This window comes from Galeopterus variegatus, unplaced genomic scaffold (assembly GCF_000696425.1).
Source record: "Galeopterus variegatus unplaced genomic scaffold, G_variegatus-3.0.2 Scaffold1238, whole genome shotgun sequence".
Taxonomy (NCBI): Eukaryota; Metazoa; Chordata; class Mammalia; order Dermoptera; family Cynocephalidae; genus Galeopterus; species Galeopterus variegatus.
In genome coordinates this window covers 403,424-428,402 of record NW_007727349.1, presented here as the reverse complement: position 1 = coordinate 428,402, position 24,979 = coordinate 403,424, and the positions used below count along the sequence as shown (strand labels likewise).

Sequence of the window (24,979 nt, the reverse complement as noted above, 5' to 3'; positions counted from 1 at the left end):
CACAGCCGCTCTTGCTATGTATTGCCAAGCTAACTGGTGGCTCCCAAAGAGGAGGATATAAGTAATTTTCAATTAAGGTAGTAAAATACTAAGAGAAAAAAAAGTACCAGTCATATATACATATTCATATATACATAACGATATATGTATATGTATATCAGAAACAATGAATGAAAATTCAACACATTCTTTTTTGAGGAGATTCTGATGGAGTTCCTGGTATAATATTTTCCCATTTTGAGATGCCTGCACCTCCCCTTGCATTACAACTGAAAAGTCCTTTTCGATGCATTAAAATTCCCTTTAGATGGGGAATGTGTTTTCATTGTGGGTGTCTAGTGGCTGACATCTAACAACTCTCTCATTGAAGAAAAGTCTTTCAAAGCTGACACATTATTCACCAAAAATAAGGCCCATGCTGTCCACTCTACAGTTTTGGTGACTACAAGGATAGAGAACAGTCATCTGTCGTTTACAGCTTATTTCAGAGCTATAATACTAAAAGAGCTATTTCATAATTGTATCAGACAAGACCTTTGTGATCTTTAGTTATTCCTTAGGGGACCATAAACCTTTATTTACTCAAAATCAGCACTTCTTTCTGAGGATCAAAGTTTTTGTTATAATTGTTTTTAAGCAGGAATTTCAAGAAGCCATAGGCAGCTTTTGGTGTCATTCTCTCTACTGGTCTTGTAAATGTAACGCGAGTTGGTAATTTTATACCAGTCTTTGAATCCAGTCCCTCTCAACACTTAAATTATTCCATCACAGACACATGGAAAAGAAAATCCAATTCCTCAAACCCACTTAGAATACCACAATCCCCCAGAAGAATTAGCCTCCCTTAGAAACATAATCATATCAAAACACAAGGTACTTTTATGACAGACCAATAAAATGTCCTAATAATTGAGGAATGTTGTTATTCAGAATTACCCACAATTCTGAATAATGTGATATTGAAAGAGAAAACTTGAAAGAGATATTGCCATTTTGCTGATTGGTTGAGAAACCCTCAGAAAACTTCGGCAGAGCACTATACCTACCCAATTTCTGAAAGACAAAGAAGAAAGTAAGGCAGTCTTGTAGTTGGTTAAGTGCATCACTATGACAAAGTTAAAACAATTCGAAGTTGCTAACGATATGCTGTCCACTTCAAGCGTCAACTGCTCACTCTGTGCTGAGAAGGTGTTGAGTAAACAACTCTTGAATGATCACAGCTAGCACAGAAAGCATAACTCCAAGACGGCCACCCCATGCCAAGCCCTGTTCTACTTACCTGCAAAAGTCTCTGTGCAAGGATTCACTCCTGCAAGATGTTTAGAGGTTCCAAAATCGGAGATTTTCACCACGCCACTGTAGGTGTTTACCAGAACATTATCACCCTTAAGAAAGAATACCGGGCCAACCCGGTGGCGCACTGCTGTAGTGCGCCGCTTGGGAAGTGTGGTGGCCCTCCCGCCGAGGGTTCGGATCCCGCATGCAGACTGGTCGCTCACTGGCTGAGCGAGGGACGGGAGCGGCACCGAGGGTTGCGATCCCGTGGCCGGGCACGAAAAAAGACAAAAAGGAAAAAAAAAAAAAAAAAAAAAAAGAAAGAATACCACGTGCTTAAAGACAGTTTAAACAAATTAACATGAAACAGACTTGGAACTTGAGAAGCTGTCACAAGTCTCTAGGAACACTAGACATTGCACTTTGGGGACCATCGTGCTAAAGTGTTTCCCTCTGTGAGCCAGTCACTCAGCAGACACTACCGACAGCTCTCTTGATCTGATTTTAAAAAAAAAAAAAAAAAAAAAAAAAAAAAAAAAAAAAAAAAAAAAAAAAAAAAAAGAAAGAATACCACGTGCTTAAAGACAGTTTAAACAAATTAACATGAAACAGACTTGGAACTTGAGAAGCTGTCACAAGTCTCTAGGAACACTAGACATTGCACTTTGGGGACCATCGTGCTAAAGTGTTTCCCTCTGTGAGCCAGTCACTCAGCAGACACTACCGACAGCTCTCTTGATCTGATATGAACAAAACGCGATAGCTTGAAAGCAAGTACCTTTATGTCTCTGTGCACTATCTGGTTTTCATGGAGATACTCAAGGCCTTCCAGGATCTGTTTGGTATAAAACTTGATAGTGGGTTCCTTCATCGGCCCCCATTTGGATCGCAAATGGGCAGAAAGGCTTCCTAGAAGCAGACACAGCAAAAAACTTCATTGGGATGACAAAGATTCAACTGTGAGAGTTCAGGGAAATAAAGGCAGGTGATGTTTCTAATGTAATGTAAGCACTTACACCAACATCATCGTTTCTGGGCTAAATGCATGTGTTTCCTCCCTCTCTACAGCCACAGCCAGAAGATAGTCTGGAAGCCAGTCAGCACAGTAGCCCAAGCAGAGGTGGAGGGTGAACAGGAACCCTTGTGATCCCTCAAGTTCAGTGGGGCCAACACTGGCTTCAGCTCTGCTCAGCTGCACAGAGTCGGGAGGAGAGTGAGACAGTGCTCTCTAAACTTGGGAGGCAGGACCCGCTGTCGTAGATATTCAGGTCCCATGACACTTGTTTGCTGTACGACTATCTCGGCCATTCTGCTTGGGCCAAAGCCATGTTTTATAGCTTGTCTCTGTCATCAGAGTCAGACAGGTGCAGAGTGAGGGGCCCTTCAGGGTGACAGGGACTAGGATTGGAGGAGGTTGGGCCTCTCTGTCCTCACTGTGAGAAGGCCCAGTGGCCTCAGGTCACCGGGGCAGGACCATCTTGACTAACAATCCTTTCCCCAGCTACACTATTAAACATTGAACATTTAGGCTAAAAGAAAACCTTCCTTTGGGACACTCTGACCACATGTCTCAGAGGTTGTGGTGTGAACTACAGGTCAGAACAGGGCCCTGGGCATTAGCTGGTCTCAGCTTCGCCACTTATACAGTGCTATGAGACCTTGCCATACCTCAGTTTGCCCATCTGTAAAAGGAGACAGACACATCTAACTCTAATTCTGTTGTTACTCTTAAATCTCACGCATGAAATATCAGTTAATGTGAACAGCAACAGGCACATTTTCTGCTAGGCTATGATCAACTTGAAAGAAAAACAAACCGTACTTTATCTTTAATGTAACCCTCAAAATCTAGCCCACCATCTGGCTCTTAATATATATGATTAGATTCTTAATATAACAGTAGGCTCTATAATATTAACTGTTGGTTGAATGAATGAATGAATACCATTTTCTAACTGACGTTTTTACATTTGTAGCCAGATAATAATAATTATTTAATTAAAAATTTTTATTAACATTATTATTATTTCGCTGAGCACTTACCAAGCTCTCACTCTCTGCCAGGCACTGTTCTAAGAGCTATACATGCATTACCTCATTAAATCCACCCAACAACCCACTGAGATAGATTATTATTATTCCAATAATTACTACTCCAATTATTATAGTAATGATTAATTATTATTACTCCAATTTTACAATTCATTTACTCAACCACAAAACTGAGGGCACAGAGAATTAAAATAATTTGCCCGAGGTCACACAGCTTGTAGATGGAGGGACCAATTCAAACTAGACAGTCTGGCTGCAGATCTGAGGAACTCATACCCTCTATGCTCTGTTGCCTGCATTTGGGGATTCTGTGGACAAAGCACTGGTGTTTGATATCATTATCAATAAGTTATAGTGCAATGTCACTTTAAAAGCCTATGTCAGGTTGGCTGAGTTGGTTAAAGCAGGGTGTTATAACACCAAGGTCAAAGAGTTTGGATCCCCAATCCCTGTACCATCCCACCACCAAAAAACAAAAACCTACGTCTCCTCCTCAAACCATCTTTAAACTCCTAGATCATGAAGGCCTCAGTGCTGAAGACTGTACTTTCTACACACTATGTCTCCCATGCTCAGCCCAACGTCTGGCACTCAGTAGACATTCAGTGAATATTTGCTGATTGAATAAACCAGAAATAGACTGTTTATATGACATTTGCAAAGTTTGTATCCAACTCTTCTGAGAAACAAATGCTTTCTGACATCTAAAAGGCCTGTCATTTTTTAAATGGCAGGACAATTATCATGTTCATATTATACTTTCCTGAGTGACTTTCAGAACCAGAGGCCAGAGGACAGCAACCACTCACCTCCAGGCACCTGCTCCATAAATATCTTAATGTAGCCGTCCTCCGAGACAGAACCCAGGTACCGCACAATATTGCGGTGCTTGAGGTGCTTGTGCAGGGCTATCTCCTCGTGCAGAGGCTGAGAGTATCTATTGGGACAAAACAAAGCTGGCGTCACCTGCCAAATCCACCTTGCCAGTACCTGCCCCACTGCTGGCTATCACTTCTTTCTGGAAAGCTTTTCTCCCTTGGCTGCCAGGAGGATACTCAGTTTCCCATCTGTAAAACAGGTGCTAATAATACCAGTCACGCTGCTGGGCTGCTGGGGGCGACGCTGTCAAGTTTCTCAGGCACCCAGTGGGAAGTACTCAGTTAATGACTGCTGTTGTTACTACTGAGAACGTTAGGGCCTGAACTCTCCGACTATTCTTTACCTCTCTCAAGAGCCCCACTTCCTCAGCCTCCCAGAAGGGTGGTGCTCTGGAAGATTCTGTCCTCAGCTGCTTTTTAGTCTTATTCTACAGACTCACCCCAGATCACCACAGCAGTCACCTAATGGGCCACCCAGCCCCAGCCTCTGGTCTTTTTACTCCTTTCTCCATGCCTAGCCACTGTATTACCTCTCCTTGAAACACACTTTTCACCCTATTGCTTCTCCACATAAATTCTACATAAAGACCATATTGTTTAATGTGGCACACAAGGACCTTTAAAATCAGGTTGGACAGCGCCCCCATTTTTTTTTTTGGCAGCTGGCTGGTTCGAGGATCCAAACCCTTGACCTTGGTGACCGCAGACTACACCTTTTTTTAAAAAAATTTTTGCATCATCTCAAGAGCCCTTCACTGCCCCATATCCTATATTCAAGTCATAACAGACGATCTGTTGTTCTCTGAATATACTTTGTGTTTTAACAGTTCTGTTCTTCCCTTGGCATAGGCCTCCTTTTCTGCCAAATGAAGATGATTTGTTTTCTCAAACGTGCCACACTCACCCACAAAAAGCAATGCGTTCCTCTTCTGTGTTCTAAAAACACCCTGTGTACCCCTCTATTATGGCACTTCTCACTTTGACTCAGAAAAAAAAATCTCTGCCTTCCCCACTCTTGTTTAGAATTAGGTGGGGTATAAATTCAAAAAGAAGCAAACACTTAATAAAACCAAAAAATGTTGAAGAAACAAATTAGCAGTTCTGATGATAAAGAGCCCAAAATCCATGGGTGAGGTTGAAGGGCAGAGGGTAAAAGATAAGTCTGTATTGCAAAAATCTGATTTTTTTTTTACTACATTTAATTTTCTGTAGTGATACATCCAAACAAATCATAACCATTTTCAATTGTTCCGATGTAAACATTTTTATTTTTTAATTTTTATTTATTTATTTGTTTGTTTATTTTTGTCCTTTTTGTGACCAGTAAGGGGATTGCAACCCTTGGCTTGGTGTCGCCCGCACCGCGCTCAGCCAGTGAGCACACCGGCCATCCCTATACAGGATCTGAACCCGCAGTGGGAGCGCCACTGTGCTCCCAGCGCTGCACTCTCCCAAGTCCGCCACGGGCTCAGCCCCCGATGTAAACATTTTTAAATATGTGCAAACAACTACCTACATAGAAATGTAAAACTTTAGACCTATTGATGTGTGGAATTACAACTACAGATTTCTTTTAATGTACGACCCCCTCGGCAATCCACATGCCTCTAAGTGAAGTTGTTCTGTTTTTTCAACCTATTTATGAGACAGAACAAAAGCAAATCATGCTTACTACAAGAGAATTGCAAGTTTTGTGATTTCATAATGCTTTGGTCCTTAAGTCCTCTGCACCATCACTGGTGGGCACGGGATTTAGGAAGAATGTGGGAGGTCTATCTGACTCGCCTGCTATCTCTCTCTCAGGGACTTCTTCGATGGCTATTCGCACTTGATTGCTCAGGTCCCAGCCGGCATACACAATCCCGTACGTGCCTTTCCCCAACACAACTCTCTCGCCATTTGCATCATGGTCATACTCATACTGAAGAAGGAAAAACAGCAGGATATAAAAGCACCCAACTTGCAGTGGAGAAGACCCCCAAAGGCCCAAAGTGGCCCAGCAATGAAAAAAAATTATAAATAACATTATTTGAGTGTCAAGCAAGTCAAAGTTCTTAGGTTATGTACTTTTCATTTAATAATGACTTTAAAGGGATAGAATTCTCAGTTATTCACGTATTCATAGCGTGACTTTATGAAATGGAATCCAAGGAAATTAAAAATATGGCTCACATGTAACTTAATGGGCTCACCTTTGGGAGATTCCTCCCATTTTAATGCTGCAATTTAAAATTGCTTTTAAGCATGTTAAGTACCCCCAATAGGTATTTTTCTGCATGATCCTTTTCAACTTGTCAGGAAACAAACCTCTTTCAATAGCTCAGAAAAGAACTGAAGGTTGATAATACTAAAATTGTCATAATAACAAAGTACCTATGCTGGGGTTTCCCCCTTTCTCAGTCATACAGATCTAGCATTAAGCACATACTGCAAAAATTTGATTTACAATTAGTATTGTTATTTTGTTCCTCCAATCTTATCAAAATCTGTCGCACACAGCTGCATTCGAGTTGATTCTTCTCAATGATTGAAGCAGATGTGACTGTAGGCTGAGCAACACTTAATTAAGGCAAAGAGACAGCACTGGGTTATTTGTGTGGTTTTGCATGCTCCTCTCTGTCTACTTACAGAAGTGCAGCTTATACACAGGATAACATGTGTCTGAATGTGTGTGTGTTTGTGTGTGTGTGTGTGTGTGTCTCCTTTCCCATCTACTTCTGGGGATGCTCATGAAAATTAAGATTGCTAAAGGGTCCCCATCACTGTCTGCTTTAACTAGAAATCAGCCTGCTCCATAAAAGACTTATCTCATGCCTTTCTCTGTCCCCCACATCTGCTGCCTTCAAAGTACACCACTCAGTTCATTTCTACAACAAACTTTTATTCTAAGCTATGCATTCTAGTATCTAACTCAATTATTAAAATGAAACCCTTTGATATTTTCTGAAAGAATCTGCAAGGAATTCATTTCAGTCTAACTTGAAAGTCTAGTAAAATCTCATTAAATTGTAATCATTGGGAGAATCTGAATTGGTGCCAAATCTGAGTAACTGTGCAAGATTCAAACATATGTATAATGGTGTAGTAACTGTGGACTACAACTGTGCTGTCCAAAAGAGCTTATGATGATCTTATTTTCTTAAAAATGATTTTTAAATGGTTATATTTAATATACTATATGCAGGTTGATATAACTAAAATCATTTTAGGCATAAACGAAAATGTCTGCTTCCAGTTGGCCAACTATTTCTCTTGTAGTCTCATAAGCATTATTAACTAACTTAGAAAAAACTTTTTCATAGGCTGTGAACAAAAGGAAATTTTAGTCTAGTCCATGGCCAAATTTTTCCTAAATATTCTGACTGAGAGGATCCCCAAGTAATAAAATTTTTCTACAGAGACACATTAAACTTTATCTCTGAGAGCCATGGATAGTGATGGCTGGCTGGTGCATAAATGACTATTTTTAAATATGCTTGATAGAGAATTTTTACACAAAAAAATGGGATGTTTTCTTTAGCCATCAAAGACACAATGAGTAACTTTTTCCATGTTCTAGGACTTTTGTGACTCACCTCTAGGGTGTCTCCATCGGTCTCTCCCTCCAGCTCCACTGCACTGCCCACTGCATTGGTTATCATCTCTCTGACCAAAGAGCAAAACCTGGAACAAAAAATGTCACAATGATGTTGCCAGTCAGGATCACCCTTGTTCCTTACCTTTAACTTAGATTCATTACATTAAACTGTGCTTCAATATAAACCAAGGTTTCACAAGTCATGGAACAATCAACCAACTCTTGGATTTGTCATGGCACTTTAGTGGCTATCTAATCTAGTCCAAATGCTCACGTTGATACTTGAATCCCCTCTATACAGCATCTCCACCAACTGGCTGGACAATTGATGTTTGAACACCTCCAGCAACAGAGAACTCATTACCTTCCAAAAAGCAGCTCATTCTTTGGAGAACTCGATGAGAAATGTTTCACTATTATTGAACTATAGACTTCTTTTATGTGGGTTCCATCCACAGATTACTGAGAATTAACCCCTTTTCTACATAACAGCCCATTAGAAATGTACATAATTTTATCATGTCCCTGTAAATCTATCTTTCTTCCCTCACTGTTTCCCCCAGGACTTGTTTGTGAGTCATTCCACTAACAGGTAATTCTTTAAATGTGTCCCTGTATTACTCTTCAAGTCTGGTCCTGAGACCAGTGTTCCAGGAATGATCTAATCAGCGGTAAGGGTGCAGGACCATCACTGCTGAAGTTAAAGACAGTCTAGTTCTTAGTGAGATATAAAGTCTTGTACAAGAGGAGGGGTGTGGTGGAAGTACACAAGATGACCCCACCAGTCTGTTGACTCAGATTAAGCTTTATATCAACTATTACCCATACGTCTTTCTCACAAATGCTGCTGAGCCACATTGGCCACTTCCTGGACTTGGGTTGCTGTCTATTTACACACAAGTGATCTTGACTTATCAGAAAACTTTTATTCAGAAATCTCTCTTAAGATGGCAGGGAGGAATATTGGACACTTCAGAATAATTTCCACAAAACATTAGAATGCTCTTTTCTCTAACCCACCACACCATCTCCTTTTCTTATCTTTGGAAATTGGGAAACCCAACAGTCAGGCTTCTTAGGAGACATATGGTATGAACTCACCAGAATATCTAAAATTTAAAAGATGGTATCAGTTGTTGTTAAGAATAAGGAGCAACTAGAACTCTCCTATACTGTGGGTGGGAGTGTAAACTGATATGATCACTTTGGAAAACTACTGGCAGTATCAACCAAAGCTGAATATTCTGTATATACTCCTAGGTGTATACTCAATAGAAATCAATGTATATGTTCACCAAAAGGCATGTATAAGAATTTCCACAGAAGTTGTATTCATTATAACCCCAAACTGGAAACAGTCTAAATGTTCATCAATAGGAGAAGAGATAAATTGTTGTATGTTCACACAGTGGAACACTACACAGAAATAAAAAGAACGAACTGATACATACATCATGGTTGAATCTCATGGATATTAAGGGGAAGAAGCAAGAAACAAATGAGTACAAACTATATGACTCCACTTGAAGGTCAAGAACAGGCAAAAGTAACCATTGGTGATAGAAATCACAGAGTTAACACTGCAGGGTGTTTAATGACTGGGAAGGGACACAAGGCACCTTCTGGGGTGCTGATGTGCGGGATGGTACACAGGTGTAGACATATGTAAAAACTCATCAAGCTGTGCACTTCAGTGCACTTTACACACTTGTATGGATGTTACATCGCAATGAAAATTATTAAAACATTATTAAAAAGGCACTGAGCATTGAATGGGGGTCGGAAAGGTAAAGTTTGTTGTAAAACGATGTTCTGCCTAATATTTGGCAGGCTAATATTTCCTACTCTCAATTGAAAGTTGTGACCCAAGGGTTCCCTAGTCTGATATTACAACATATACATTGTAATAATGATTGTATGACACACATTGAATTAAAATTTCCTCAAATTACATGATACAAACACTCAAACTAGGATTAAAGGGAACTTCTTCAGCCTGATAAAGGCTATCTATGAAAACCTGGTGCTAACATCATACTTAATGATGAAAGACTGGCTGCTTTCCCCTTAAGATCAGGCATAAGATAAGGGCACCTACTCTCTCCAGCCAGGATAACTAGGCAAGGAAAACAAAAAATTCCTTCTAGGTTGGAAAGGAAGGACTCAAACTATATCTGCATATGACATGATCTTACATACAAAAAATCATAAGGAATTTAATAGAAACTATTCGAACTTGCTGATGAGTTCAGCAAGGTTGCAGTTTATAAAATCAACACACAAAAATCACGTGCATTTCTACACATTAGCAATGAAGAATTGAAAAGGGAAATCAAGAAAACAACTCCATTTACAATAGCATCAAAAGATTAAAATACTTAGGTATATATTTAATAAAAGAAATATAAGACTTGTACACTGAAACTACAAAACATTGAAGGAAATTAAAGAAAACCTATGTAAATAGAAAAGTATCCTGTGTTAAAATTTCAAGAAAGACAGTATAACAAATACACACACATACACACACACACGAATATATACTTTTTAACAACAAATACCCTTTAAAAATGATTCACCATAATTAGATTGCAAATACCTGAATCAGCAATAACTCACCTACTACACTGGTCTTCGGTGGAAAAGTAGATTTGAAAGTCATCAGAATTATCATGGACATACGGGCCGGCCCGGTGGCGCACTGGATAGTGCGCCGCTTGGGAAGCGCGGCGGCGCTCCCACCCGAGGGTTCGGATCCCACGTACAGATGACCGGTTCCCGCTCACTGGCTGAGTGAGGCGCGGGGGCAACACCGAGGGTTGCAATCCCGTTGCCGGTCCCCGGTCCGGTACGGGGGCAACACTGAGGGTTGCGATCCGTTGCGGGACACGGAAAAAAAGACAAAAGACAAAAAAAAAAAAAAAAAAGAATTATCATGGACATAAAGAAAACAACACCGTTCATCAAACTTGGATAAGCTATAAAATTTTAAAACATAAGAATGCTTATACATAAGTTATGATACCAATTTTAAACTTGAAAAAATCTAGTAACAGATTTTCTCCCATTTTACAAATTTCTAAAAGATTCATTAATGCTTTAACAAATACCCCTAACATTTGCCTTTTACTTCTCTATGAAATTTAAATATTGGGGGCCAGCCCGTGGCTCACTTGGGAGAGCACGGTGCTGACAACACCAACTCGAGGGTTAAGATCCCCTTACCGGTCATCTTTAAAAAAAAAAAAATTAAATATCGGGCAAATTCATCTTGCTTATGTTTGAGTTTATATTTATCAACTAACTTTAAATAATATGTATCAAAAACTTACTCTATATTTAGTACTAAGCAAAGCATATGGGCAACAGAAAAGGGAATAAAATATGGTCTCTGCCCTCAAGGAGTTTATAATCTCACGAAAAAGACGGGCAAGGTATTTGTGAAATAATTTATTATGTTATCAAAGGAATTTCTACACTTAGAAAATATCAGGACACAGTACTTGCGGCCAAACAAGGGAAACAAAAATAAACATGGCATCTGGGCTCAAGAAGGGCCTTTAAATGTTATCTGTTCTATCTCCACCCGGTGTCTAGATCTGACTCTACAGCTCTTCAAACAAGCACTATTTAGCTTGCCTGGACCTATCTAGTGATAGAAAATCACCACACTCCATCTGCTGATAGATTCCACTGTTCGTGCCAAGAGGATAAGGCTAGATTCTCTCCTACAATTAGCCCTTTGAGCAAACGAAGCCACTTTATCCTGCCCCTCCTAAGTCACCTCTTCCTGAGATCCAAACTTTCTTAGACCATTCTTCATGTTATAGATGATATGACAAACACCGAGGGGAAACAGCAATTGTGCAGGGTGATGCAAAAAGAATTCATACTAGGTTATACATGAGCAAGTTTTGAAACCCAATTTGTAAAGGAGCTACCACAGTTAGTTGGGCAGCCTTGGGAATGCTCAAAGCAAGCTCTTCCTGTTGCATCAGTCCTGGGGTCTGATTCGGCCCAGGCTCTTTGCAAATCTCCACTGGTGGCTGAAATGGCAGCTCAAGGTGTTTCCATGAGCAAATAGAAGGTTCTTGACTATGTGTTCTCATACAACTTAGTTACTGAATAACACATTTTTGAAAATGTTCAACACTTCTGCATTACCTTGAATTTTCTGGGCAGTATTATCCACATGCACTACTCTGTACTTAAATTATTTCCCTCCCTTGAAAGTGATGTAAACATTATTCTAATTTAAACATTCTTTTGTGTCCAGGACAAGATCATACAGTGTCTGGAGGTAACTTGGGATTCGTTCAGTGGCCTGAGGTAGTCTCAGAAGCAGAGAAAGGACAGAGAGTTCTAGTCCCAGCCCTTTATTTGATGAAAACGGAGAAGAAACAGACCTAGAGAGGCTGTGTGACTTTCCTAATGTCACACAGCAAAAAGGGATTAGAACTCACATGACTTCAGAGCCACTCCCGCCCTTGAACATGCTGGCAAGGTGGTGAGTACAGCTGAGGTATAGTAGCCCTGCTTGGGGAAGTCCACACAGCTCAGGCACAAATGGTCACCATGCCTGAGCCAAAAAGCAAGTGCCATACCTCTCCTCAAAATATACCACCTCACTCCCTCCCTAATCATAATACTACTGGCTCCACCTCTGCCCGGGACGCCCCACCCCCAACAAGTGCCATTACCAAATAACTCTGGTTTCAGCTCTCAGGCTCCCTGAACAGTTGACCATCTTTGGCTCAAAGAAGATACATTTCCTCTCTACTTATTATTATTATTATTATTATAGTTTGAGACAAGAGAGTTCCCTCTGTTGGATGTGAGAAAAGCTACTGTGTTACAATAAGCCAAGAAGCTCTTACTAGCAACACATTATTAACTAGCTGGGGCAGGGAAAGAAAACAAAATATAGTTCATTTTGGATTCCATTAAAAACAAAAACATCACATATTATGAATCAATGGAAACATTAAAGTACATAAACATTATTGTTATTTAAATTAAACAATAATTACATTTTCTCTATGTTCTTACCTTATTCCCTTAATAGAAGAGGCTGTAAAATTCCATTCGTGGATTTGTTTCTGCAAGTATCAAAGACAGAAATCAGTAGTGTGATTTTGTCTAAGCAAAGAATCGTTTTTTGTTTCATTCTATAGCCAATCACTTCTTTTTTTTTTTTTTTTCCTTTTTGTCTTTTTTCGTGTCCGGCAACGGACCGCAACCCTCAGTGTTGCGCCCGTACCAGACCGGGACCGGCAACGGGCTCGCACCCCTCGGTGCCGCGCCCGCCCCTCGCTCAGCCAGTGAGCGGGAACCGGTCTGTATGTGGGATCCGAACCCTTGGCGGGAGCGCCACCGCGCTCCCAAGCAGTGCACTGTAGCAGTGCGCCACCGGGCCGGCCCTATAGCCAATCACTTCTGCTATTTTACTTTCGGTTGTGATTTAGAGTCAGAGCAATATACTTTGCATAACTTGTAACACCAGAAACATTTTCTGATGTATTATCAACATTCATTTGTATCGCTAACCCAGTTTAGAACAAAGGATACAAATTTGAAGTAGAAACAATAAACACACCATAAGTACACTGTGAGTGGCCTTTCACCTTCTGTCAACATAGTAGGCAAACTCTAAAATGAGTTTGGGAATAGCCCACCTAAGTTGAGTGACCTGCAAAAATGTTTGGAGAAGCAGACACCATTCTGTGTCCATCAATCTTCATTTCTTTTTCTCCCTGGGCACAGAGCTAGACTACATTTCCCAGCCTCACTTGCAGCTAGGTGGGGGGCCATATGATAGAGTTCTGACCAACGGGATGTGAGCAGGAGTGACCACTTGCAGGTGCACCACTTGCAAGTACACCACTTGCATGCCTGGCTCATCTAAACTTGCATGGCAAACCTCTACCTTCTCTTTCCCATGCACTACAGGATGGAATGGGGCCCCTGCCAAGCAGGATATGACGTGAGGCATAGATAAACTTTTATCAGGTCAAGATGTTGAGATTTGGGGGCTGTTGTAACAGTTAGCCTACCATGACCAACAGAAAAACTAACTCACCAAGATGCACTTTTTAACCAACTCTGTCCCCTCCCTCTGCCACCATTCCTGCTCTTAAACTGAAATCTGAATATCTGAAACCCCAGTTTCAGAGGAGCCACGGGCTACACCCCTAATACATCACAACCATAGAAATAATTTAAAATATGAAAATCCATTTGGTTGGCTTGAGGAATGTCATAAATGACCAGCCAAGCCACCCAGGGAAGAGAAGTTTGAGGGCCAAGTGACTGAGCATATGGCTCAGGAGAACTGCCATCAGCAGTTGGGTGATCAGTTTCCTGCCATCCTGGAGCAATGACAATAGGAACAGACTGGGAAGATGGTTCCCAATAGGAGAAGATCCATTCATACTTGTTGATTAAGCACCTACTATGTGCTAGGCAAGGTACCCACAGACAACAAAGTCCTTGCCCTCATGGGGCTTACATTCAAGTGAGGGGAGATGGACAATAAATTAAATAGTAAATTAATGGCATAGTGAAGGGTGAAAAGTACTATGAAGATAAATAAAGCAGGGAAGGCCATGAAGGTGGGGCAGGGGGTCATGTTGTTAAACTGGATGCTCAGGAAAGGCCGCTCTGATGACAGAAAGCTAAAGGGGTGAAGGAGTGAGCCATGCAGGGATCTGGGGGAAGAGTTCCAGGTAGAGGGAACAGCAGTACAAAGGCTCTGAGGCAGGAGTGTGCTTGGCATGCTTGGGGACCAACGAGGAAGCAAGAGTGGATGGAGCCAAGTGAGTGAGATGAGGGGAGAGGAGGTTGGACAGCTAATGGGGTCAGATCACGCAGGGCCTTGAGGCCACCATCAGGACTTTGGCTTCTACTTTGTATGACATGGGAAGCCAATGGAGGCTGTGAAAGACAGAAGGGCATGAAAATATGAAAGCCGTCAAATTGGACCTGCGCGCATAGAAAGGCTATGTGCGTATTTCAGAGGAGAAGCGTGTCTACAGTCACTGAGAAAGGACAGTGGCAGAGACCAGGAGTCTGCCTTTGGATTTGGGTACAGAAATGTGAACCGGGGCAGTTTCGAGAGAGCCTTGCCTGACCCACATCAACCTGCAAGAGGCTGCAAGTATATAGAAAGCTCGGCCGTATGATTGTCAAAGTATTCCCAGATGGTACATTTTCTCTAGGGCAGCTTTAGAGAACTTCTTGATTTGGGAGGGAGATTTACTAGCTATGAAGTAAACAACATGGACATCCCCTCGTTCCCTTTATATCATAATCAACAGGCGTTGGGGTGGGGCGTAACTGTTCTGTACAGCCCAAAGATATAAACACATAGAACTCATGGATGGGCTTCTATATTGGGGGAGAGATTTTCAAAAACTGATACATAACAAGCCATAGGATGTATTTTTGTACATAATACAGGCCACTGGATGCCTACAGACATTCAGTGGAAAAAATGAAAGGAGGGTTAAAGACACCTTTGCAAAAGCTAGGACTTGAGTAATTGGAAGAAGAAATTCCAGGGAGGAAGAAGGATGTGAACAAAAGTGCAGATGTCAGTCCCTTCAAGGCCAGCTCAGAGGCTGGAAAGAGGACAGCCTGGAGAAAGAGGAAGGAGGGGGCAGGGTTACACAGGAGGGCTGAACACCTGGTAAAAGAGTCTGCATTTTATCTGGAAAGCCACGGGATCCAGTAATAATTGGGGAGTACCAAAAGGGCCAGGATCAGTGCTTTTAAAAAACATTACATTTTATATTGCAGTATAACGTTCATTCAGAAAAGGGCACGAATTAGTGATCAGCTCAATAAGCTTTCACAAAATGAACACCCCCTGTACCCAGCATGCAAATGAAGAGGCAGGTCATCAGCAGCGGCTCAGAAGCCTCCTGCTCGGTGCAGCCCTCTGGCACTGGTGTGCTGGACGCAGCCTGTACCAGCTTGGGAAGGCCCACATTGCTCACCTCTTCCCTAATCCCATGTTTGGTGACCTGCTGTAGTTTGCTTGAAACTGGCCATGTGGGACTATTTACACCATGGAAATCGGCAAACACTACAAATTAGTCTGCACCCCTAGAGAGTTGGTTGTCCAACATTTACCAGCATACCACTGCCTCCTATGTCCAGTAAGTTTCTGAATCTCTAGCTAATGAACCAGGAATTTAATCTCATTTTATAGTGATGCCACACGTAGGTGTATATATACATGTACGTGTTCTCTTCCCACTATCTATAGACCACCGGGGGGGAAAAAAATGCAACACTGTGCAGAAAAATGTCATCTCACTCTGGGCAAATCTGTCTGCTTTCAAAATCTGTAAAACTTCAAAACTGTAAATGAAGGAAAAAGCAAAGGATTTCTCTCAAAGCAAAAGGCAATTTATATTTCTCTTGAACATTTCCTCTGACAACTAAAAGCACATGTGCAAAACATTTCATCAGTCAAGAAAAACTAGCATTTGCTGCTTATGTAGTTCTTTTCTATTCCTTATTATGGACTACATACAAACAAAGCAAAACACTTACAACTAGTATCTCACTAGTTATATGTACCAATGGAAATTTCCATTAAGGGCCAGCAACCATTACAGGATTCAAACGAGGCGGGCAAAGTTTGTAGAATTTCATGAGATCAAAACCATTTTGCTTTAACCCGGGAAATGCAAATCAAAACTACACTGAGATACCATCTCACCCCAGTTAGGATGGCTAAAATCCAAAAGACGCTGAAAGATAAATGCTGGTGTGGTTGTGGAGAAAAAGGAACTCTCATACATTGTTGGTGGGAATTCCTCAAACAGTTGCAGATTGATCTACCATATGACCCAGCTATTTCACTGCTGGGAATATATCCAAAGGAATGGAAATCATCAAGTCGAAGGTATACTTGTTTCCCAATGTTCATTGCAGCACTCTTTACAATAGCCAAGAGTTGGAATCAGCCCAAATGTCCATCATCGGATGAGTGGATACGGAAAATGTGGTATATCTACACAATGGAATACTACTCAGCTATAAAAACGAATGAAATACTGCCATTTGCAACAACATGGATGGACCTTGAGAGAATTATATTAAGTGAAACGAGTCAGGCAGAGAAAAAGAAATACCACATGTTCTCACTTATTGGTGGGAGCTAAACATAAATAAATAAATTCACTCACACACACACAAAATAACCGGGGGGGGGGGGAAGAAGATATAACAACTACAATCCTTTGAAGTTGTTACAACAAGCAAACCGAAAGGACATTGTTGGGTGGGAGGCGGGAGAGGGAGGAGGAAGGGGGGTTTCAGTGATGGGCCATAATAATCAACCTCATTGTGTATCGACAAAATAAAAATTAAAAAAATAATAATAATAAAAATAAATAAATATAACCCTCAATTGTCAAAAAAAAAACATTATGCTTTAAAGGTAGAAAGAATCACTTTAATAATATTAGCGTTTTGGTTTGTTTTTTTTTTTTTGCAACTACTTGTCAAAATATGAGGTATTTTGTACCTACATGAATGAAATAGTGAGATTACAGATCAGCATTTTGAAAATTCTTTTTTTTAACTGCAGTCGCATCAATGACACAAAGAAAATAAGCAAGGCTGGTCTCCAGTACACAAATTTCAGTACTGAGAACAGGGTGCTTCACAGAGGTGGCACATGGAGGGCAGCACAAAGGGGACATGACCAGGGCTTGGAGGGAGGGGATGGCCTACTGATGTTCTATTTCTTGCCCTGTGCTGGCTACCTAGGTGTGTTCACTTTGAAAAATCCATTAAATTATACATATACGACTTATGCGCTTTTCTCTGTGTATGTTACACTTCAATTACAGGTTAGAAAAACACAAAGAGAGAAACTAAATAGAAGATGCATGCATTCCTCAAATGAGATATATCTGTATGAACACCGTGTATGCCCTTTATTACAGCATGAAATTTTCTCTTTTATACTAAAATAGTTAATGTAAACAGTGCAGGGAAAAAACACAAGCACATGACAGCAGCCTGTTCAGTAATGGCTGCTGACTCTATTTTCAATGATAAGATTACTCCAATGTTAAATATTTGACAAAGTCACTGGCTTGCACTTGAGATATGACTATTTCTGACAAGGAATTTCTAATATGAATTTGAGCCTCTGCTTATTCTACAATGCTGCATTTATTTATTTTTTTTATTTTATTTTTTTTAAAAAGATGACCAGTAGGGGGATCTTAACCCTTGACTTGGTGTTGTCAGCACCACGCTCTCCCATGAGAGCTGACCAGCCATCCCTATATAGGGATCCAAACCAATGGCCTTGGTGTTATCAGCACCGCACTCTCCCAAGTGAGCCATGGGCTGGCCCTAATGTTGCATTTATTTCTGAAGATATTGCTTACTTTTATCAGATTAAAACATGATTGTTCACACCCATTTCCAGGAAGAAAAATAATACTTCTTTGTGTTAAAAATAATAATACTTCAAGTTAATGGCAGAAATTTCTCCATACTCCATGAAAACACATACATAGCAAATAAATCTATCTAATGCACTTGTCAAAGGTGTTATGTTTCTTTATTACTGCAAAATTTATGAAAGAAGAAAGCTGATGAAGCACTTTAGAAAAAGAGATGAAAATATCATTATTACCATAAAACATCAGGGCCAGCCCAGCATTTCTATAATCTCTTTACCGAGCAGTTAAAACCTCTTCTCTCCTGTATTGTTGGTGTGAGTAGAAACTGAAATGGCATACATTTGACAGTAACTACTGAAGTTTTAAACATACACACTCTTGAGTGCAGCAGGTCCATTTTGGGGAATCTCTGTTCCTGAAACACTTCCTTGAGCACGGGAGGGTGAAGCCACCAGGGTGCGTGACAGGGTGTCACTGGCAAGAGTGAACAATGGGGCACCTCAATGTGCATCTATAGGAAAGTGATGAGATAAAGTAGGGTTTGTCCATTCCAGGAACTACGCCATGTGATATGGGAACACAGAGAATGTGACATTTAGTAAATCAGGTGGATCCATGTGTGCTGTGTGAAAAACTGTCTGTGATGTATGGATGAGTTAAAAAATAAGCTACAGAATAAATATATGCTGTATGATCACACTTTAATGCAAAACATTCCTCTCTCTCTCATGTATATCATATACATACTTTATACATATACAAGTATAAGTAAGTTTAGAAAACAGATAAATGAATATCTGCCAAATCACTGGGGATACGAATGGGGATCAGGTTTTGGGAACCTGGAGGGACTTTCCCTGCACATCCCCTATCCACTTCCTTATGGTTTCACTTTTTAAGAAAACAAATCCTGTATCTGTTATTTATACACACACGTGTACACACACATATAAACACACATACAAATGGAAACACCTGCTTCCATTCTTTCATCTGTGATTATGCTCTCTCATATACTCCTGTAATTCAGAAGTTAAACATGCGTGCCTGTTCTCTCAAACACTACAACATCGACTCTTCTATGCGAAAATTGAATTTTTGGTGAAATAATAGAAAAGCAAAAGAACCATTTGTGATTGTTCCTTTACCATTTCCGTGGGGGGGACATGCAATAAAGAAACTGTCCTCTCCTCTGCTTCACTGTTTATAGACACATAGGAAGGCTGGTAGATTTTGGTTGGCTCTATCACCAGAACCTAAAAGAAGAGATCCTGTAATGCATAGGAACCTAAAACGGAGGAAGCGGGAAGGATTGCACTCAACAAAGACGCATCGAGGACCAACCCTGCGCCAAGCACTGCTCTAGGAGCCAGGTGTACAGCAGGGCACAGAAGTCCCTGCCAACAGGAGGGCTATGCTCTAACGGGGCAGAAGGAATGACAGACAGATAGGGATATGCCATCTAATATCATATGTGTAGAGATTACACAAGTGTCTGTTCTGGAGTTTTTGTTGTTGATGTTCCTTTCAGTAGGTTTGAAATATTTCATAATTAAAAGAGGCCCTTAAAATGTATTATCCAGGAACAAAATAATTATCACAATCACTTCAAACAACTCAATCTTTTAATAGCTACTTAATGAAATTCTTAAAAATGGAATGTTCACAAAATCTCATGGCATAAATATGAAACACAATTATCTGAAATTCAACTTTCAGGATACTTAGATATCTTATGATTCTTTATAAGATGATCATAAAGTTGAAACAAAAACTCAGTGAAAAGCTAAAAGCAATTTTGCTTTTCTAATAAAGCTTTAAATATTAATTAGTGGCATTGGAGGTAAACCAAAACTTAACAGGAAACAGCTTTGAATTCTAAATTTTCACTGCACTGTTTTGGAGGACGGTTTATCCACCTCGGACTATGGACATTTGGGGCTGGATAATTCTTTATGGGGGAGGTGTCAGGTGCATTATGGGATATTCAACTGCATCCCTGATCTCTACCCTACTAGCTGCCAGTAACACCATCTTCTTCCTCAGTTGTGGCAACCAAAAATATCTCCAGACATTTCCAAACGTCCCTTGGGGAACAAAATTGCTCCCAGTTGAGAACCACTATTTTAGAGGATATGGCCAACTTTTGCCAGTGAGTTGATCGAACACTTGCTGATTCCATATAGGACTGATGGTTATCCCAACACTATAAATTACTCTACAGTTTTCTTTCTTTCAGAGTATTCAATAATTAGATAGCACTGGTCCCATCCCTGGTTTCTTCATTTATCTTAAAGACGTGGATTTAGCATATCTTACTGGAAATCTGAGTCCATTAGTAACTTCACTTGTTGCCTCAAAAATTATATCTAACCAGAAGTTAAGCCGTTCTTGCCTGGGTGAATGTTCAATAATGGTTTTCTTGAAGCACCGAATTAATAACAAGTTCTGAACTAATGATCGCAAGTACCTGGAAAAAATCACAAACACCAATAAATTAGATTGCTAAGCAAACTGAATTCAGTTTCACTCCACTTAAAAGAAGCTCCCCCAAAGCTTCATTTACTTAAATTCATATTGAGTGCTCCATAAACAATCATTTGGCAGCCATATAACTAATTAAAAGAAACCCAAACAGTAGGCAAAATAAGTCGGTCTAACAAAATCATACAACATGGCTTTTTTTATTAGCTTGGTTGGGGTTTTTTTTTTTTTTTTTTTTTTTTTTGGCAGCTGGCCAGCACAGGGATTGAACCCTGGACCTTAGTGTTATCAGCACCACGTTCTAACCAAGTGTGATAACTGGCCAGCCCCAACATGGCTTTTTATCAACAGTGGTCTAAACCTCAATTTTGGTACACAGTATTCAAAGTGTAGAGACTGTAAAGCACATGGTAGCTGTTTTAAATAACAGGGCGAGCAGAAGTTCAAAGAAATTACAAAATGGCAAAATTTCAAACTTGTCTTTTTCTTTTTAATTAAATTTTTTATTTTGAGGCAATTTTAGATTTACATGCAGTTGTAAGAAATAATACAGAGACAATCCATATATCCTTGATCCAGTTTATCCTAATGGCAACATCTTGCAAAACTATAGTACAATAACACAACCAGTATGTTGACATTGTTATAGTCAAGACAGAGAACATTTCCATCACCACAAGGATCCCTCAAGTTGCCCTCCTGTAGTCATACGTACTTGCCTGCCTGGCAATCACTAATTCGAAACTCACAGTCTCAGTCTTAAAAAGATAGAATCTGATCAGGTAGATTTTGACATTTGCTATCTTCAGGCAAATTGAACTTTGTGAAACATAGTGGCCAGGCAGTGGTGGTCACATCCTTTCCAGTAATAAACAGGAATGGTTCAGCTGAAAGCATCACAATATTATTTTGTTCTTTGAAGATAAAGTGTGGAGCTACCTTGGGAAGATAGATCAGCTAGACTTCAATTGACTTGCTTGGGTGCTCAGCAGGCTTGGGTTGTCCAAACTCTACACATTCCAAAGAAAGGTCTGGTCCTTGACTGGTTCATGAGTCAAATGTGTTCCCCAAAAGTTCATGTGTTCAAAACTTGATCTCGGGCCGGCCCAGTGGCGCACTGGAGAGTGCGCCACTTGGGAGCATGGCGGCGCTCCCGCCGAGGGTTCGGATCCCATGTGGAGACTGGTTCCTGCTCACTGGCTGAGCACGGTGCGGGCGCAAAACCAAGGGTTGCGATCCCGTTGCCGGTCCCCGGTCCGGTACTGGGGCAACACTGAGGGTTGCGATCCATTGCCGGACACGGAAAAAGACAAAAGACAAAAAAAATAAAAAAAAATAAAAGTGTCCTTAACTTTTAGAGAGACATTTTGAAATATCTTTGGACGAAATGGTGTGTCTTTCCTTCAAAATAAATCCAGTGTTGGGAGTTTGAGGGAGTGGGTGAGGGTGAAGAGAAAACAAAACTGGCCATGCCATGATAATTATCAAAGTGAATAAGGGGTACATGGGGGTTCATTATTGGGATGGTTAATTTTTTGTGTCAACTTGACTGGGCTAAGGAAGCCCAGATAGCTGGTAAAACATTATTTCTGGGACACACCCAGAAACACACTGTGAGAGTGTTTCTGGATGAGATCAGCATTTGAATCAGCAAGATGAGTAAAAAGGACCCACCCTCACCAACAATGTGGATGGGTATCATCCAACCCACTGAAGGCCCAAATAGAACAAGAAAGTGTGAATTTTCTTTCTCTTCCTGAGCTAGGACATCCATCTTCTCCTGCCCTTGAACATTAGAACTCCTGGTTCTTGAGCCTTGAGAATCCAGGACATACCAGTGGGACCCCTGTCCCCAGGCCTTTGGATTCAGATTGAATCACACCACTGGCTTTCCTGATTCTCCAGCTTGCAGATGACATATCCCAGGACTTCTCAGCCTCCATAATCACATTCACTGATTCTCATAATAAATCTCTTTTCCGGCCGACCCGGTGGCGCACTGCTACAGTGTGCCGCTTGGGAGCATGGCGGCGCTCCCGCCGAGGGTTCAGATTCCACATACAGACCGGTTCCCGCTCACTGGCTGAGCGAGGGGCGGGCGCAGCACCGAGGGTTGCGATCCCGTTGCCGGTCCCGGTCCGGTACGGGCACGACACTGAGGGTTGCGGTCCATTGCCGGACACGAAAAAAGACAAAAAGGAAAAAAATAAAAAATAAAAAAAATAAATCTCTTTTCCTACCGGACTGTTTCTTTGGAGAACCCTGCCTAATATAATTATACTATTCCCTTTTTTTGAATATATTTGAAAATTTTCATAATAACCAAAAAATAAAAATAAAAGGTACCCATCCTGACTCAACAATTCCACTTCCAGAATTTATAATACGGAAATATTTTTTTTCAAGAATTTTTTGGACAAAGATGTTTGTTATGGCACTGCTTATAATAGTGAGGAGCTGGAGATGACCCAAATGTCCATTAACAGAAGAATGGCAAAATATATTTTATAACAACCAAACTATGGAATACCATACAATCCTTATAAAGGAGCAGATTCATATATAATTATGTAGAAGAACATCCACAACATTTTGTGGAAATAAATTGCTGAACTAAATGAAAAGCATGATCCCATTCTTTGAAATAAACACTATTTACATATATGTCTATGTATATAGACAAAAGTCTGTAGGGTAAACTTAAACTATTTAGAAAACCATTGTTGGGATTTATATAAGGTGGTTCTGTGTATATTTTATTAATAACTATTCTAATAAATGAATAAAGATATTATTTTTAACATCTTGGTAATTTTACAGTGGGCCTTTTTATGCTTTCTTTCCTGAGGACATGTACCTCAAAAAACAACTGCATCATCCAAGAAAACAGATTAGTACCTGAAACAGCCTTTCTCAACTGGGGTTCCACAACAGAATTAGGCCCAGGAAAAATTATTTGATTATTTGAGTGGCTATTTTCGGAATTCTCCCAACGATGGTACATGGCTAGCCCCATTCTGGACACATGAGAGAAATTCATTCATTTCATACAATGGATGCCACAGGACGGTAGGGTTTAATTCCTTTAACCAGGGTTGAAAAGGGCTAATCTAGATACTTGGCATCCTTCTAGAATCCTGCAATAATTAAGCCTTTATTTTGACTCTTTTTCCATTTTCTACCTTGGTCCTGTTCCAATATATTTGATTTTTCCTCTCTGTATCATATACAATCCAATTTGACCAGCCTGAAAACCTGATCTCTTGATGCACAGCCCACCCGTGATATTCTGTAATTTTTAAGAGCTAACAGATACCATTTCAACTCAAACTTATTAATGCATTTAAATAATTTCTAATGTTTGTGGTGAGAAAATGAAAAAGATTAAAACTTTAATGAGGTACAAAATTTCTATATCTGTTACTAGCCAAGTCTTGAGGTGTGAAATATTCAGGATTCTGAAAAGAATGTACTTAACTCACTGACATGCTTAATTATTGATATGAGTTCAGGTTTGTTTGCTTGGTATTTGGAGTTTTTTTTCTTTCTTTGGACCAGTCACATCTACATCAAGATTTCCCTTGAATTGTTTCATTAACTTGAAATTTACCCTCTTACTTAAGACAAAAGATCTTTTGAGCATAAGCAAAACAAACGAACAAAAAAAATCAAACATTTGAGAAAATGAAAAGCAAAGAGATTTTCAGCTTAAAAGCCAATTTAAGACAGGTGCTAAATAGCTAATCCCTTTATTGGTTAATAATCAGCTTTCAGATCTCCTTATCATTTTCAGATCCCAAGGTATCCAAGAACAAGCCTATAGATTAAAAAGCAAAACAAAACTCCTGTGTTTAATCAGCCAGCAACATCTGTTTCTGGCAATAAGGCCATTTCACAATTAAGAGAAGGCAACTTCCACAGTGAACCTGAACCTTAGCTGCATATTAGAATCACGTGGGGAACTTTAAAAACCCTGGGGTCCAGGCTGCACCCCAGACCAATTAAATCTAAATCTCTGGAGATGAGACCCAGACATCACATCCCAGACATTCTCATTCCATAGGACTGCATCATTGCTAAATCCACTGATCAAGCCTCAGTCCTTGTCCTATTTGACCCATGTGTGCACTTGACAATTGTGCACTCCTTCTTTCTTGGACTACCTTCTTTATCTGATTTGCAGGATACCACACTTGCCTAATTTTCCTCCTATTTAGTCTAATTTTCTGGTTCCTATTCATCTCTCTGATCTTTTTTTTTTTTTTTTTGTCTTTTGTCTT

The 24,979-nt window shown here is 40.3% G+C and overlaps 1 protein-coding gene across 1 annotated transcript in view; it reads right to left on the bottom strand.

The window, feature by feature from the left end:
* Window positions 1-1,279: 1,279 nt before the first annotated feature.
* Window positions 1,280-24,979, bottom strand: part of LOC103592900 (mitogen-activated protein kinase kinase kinase 15) — a gene marked incomplete at its 3' end in the record, with an annotated part of 62,569 nt that continues 38,869 nt past the window's right edge. Inside the window, exons 6-15 of the mRNA XM_008575777.1 lie at window positions 20,535-20,685; window positions 19,364-19,471; window positions 12,832-12,881; window positions 10,728-10,760; window positions 10,402-10,464; window positions 7,781-7,868; window positions 5,987-6,126; window positions 4,137-4,264; window positions 2,054-2,184; window positions 1,280-1,385 (exon numbers count right to left, since the gene is read on the bottom strand). Of these exons, the coding sequence (XP_008573999.1) occupies window positions 1,280-1,385; window positions 2,054-2,184; window positions 4,137-4,264; window positions 5,987-6,126; window positions 7,781-7,868; window positions 10,402-10,464; window positions 10,728-10,760; window positions 12,832-12,881; window positions 19,364-19,471; window positions 20,535-20,685 (998 nt within the window). The remainder of the gene's footprint in view (window positions 1,386-2,053; window positions 2,185-4,136; window positions 4,265-5,986; window positions 6,127-7,780; window positions 7,869-10,401; window positions 10,465-10,727; window positions 10,761-12,831; window positions 12,882-19,363; window positions 19,472-20,534; window positions 20,686-24,979) is intronic.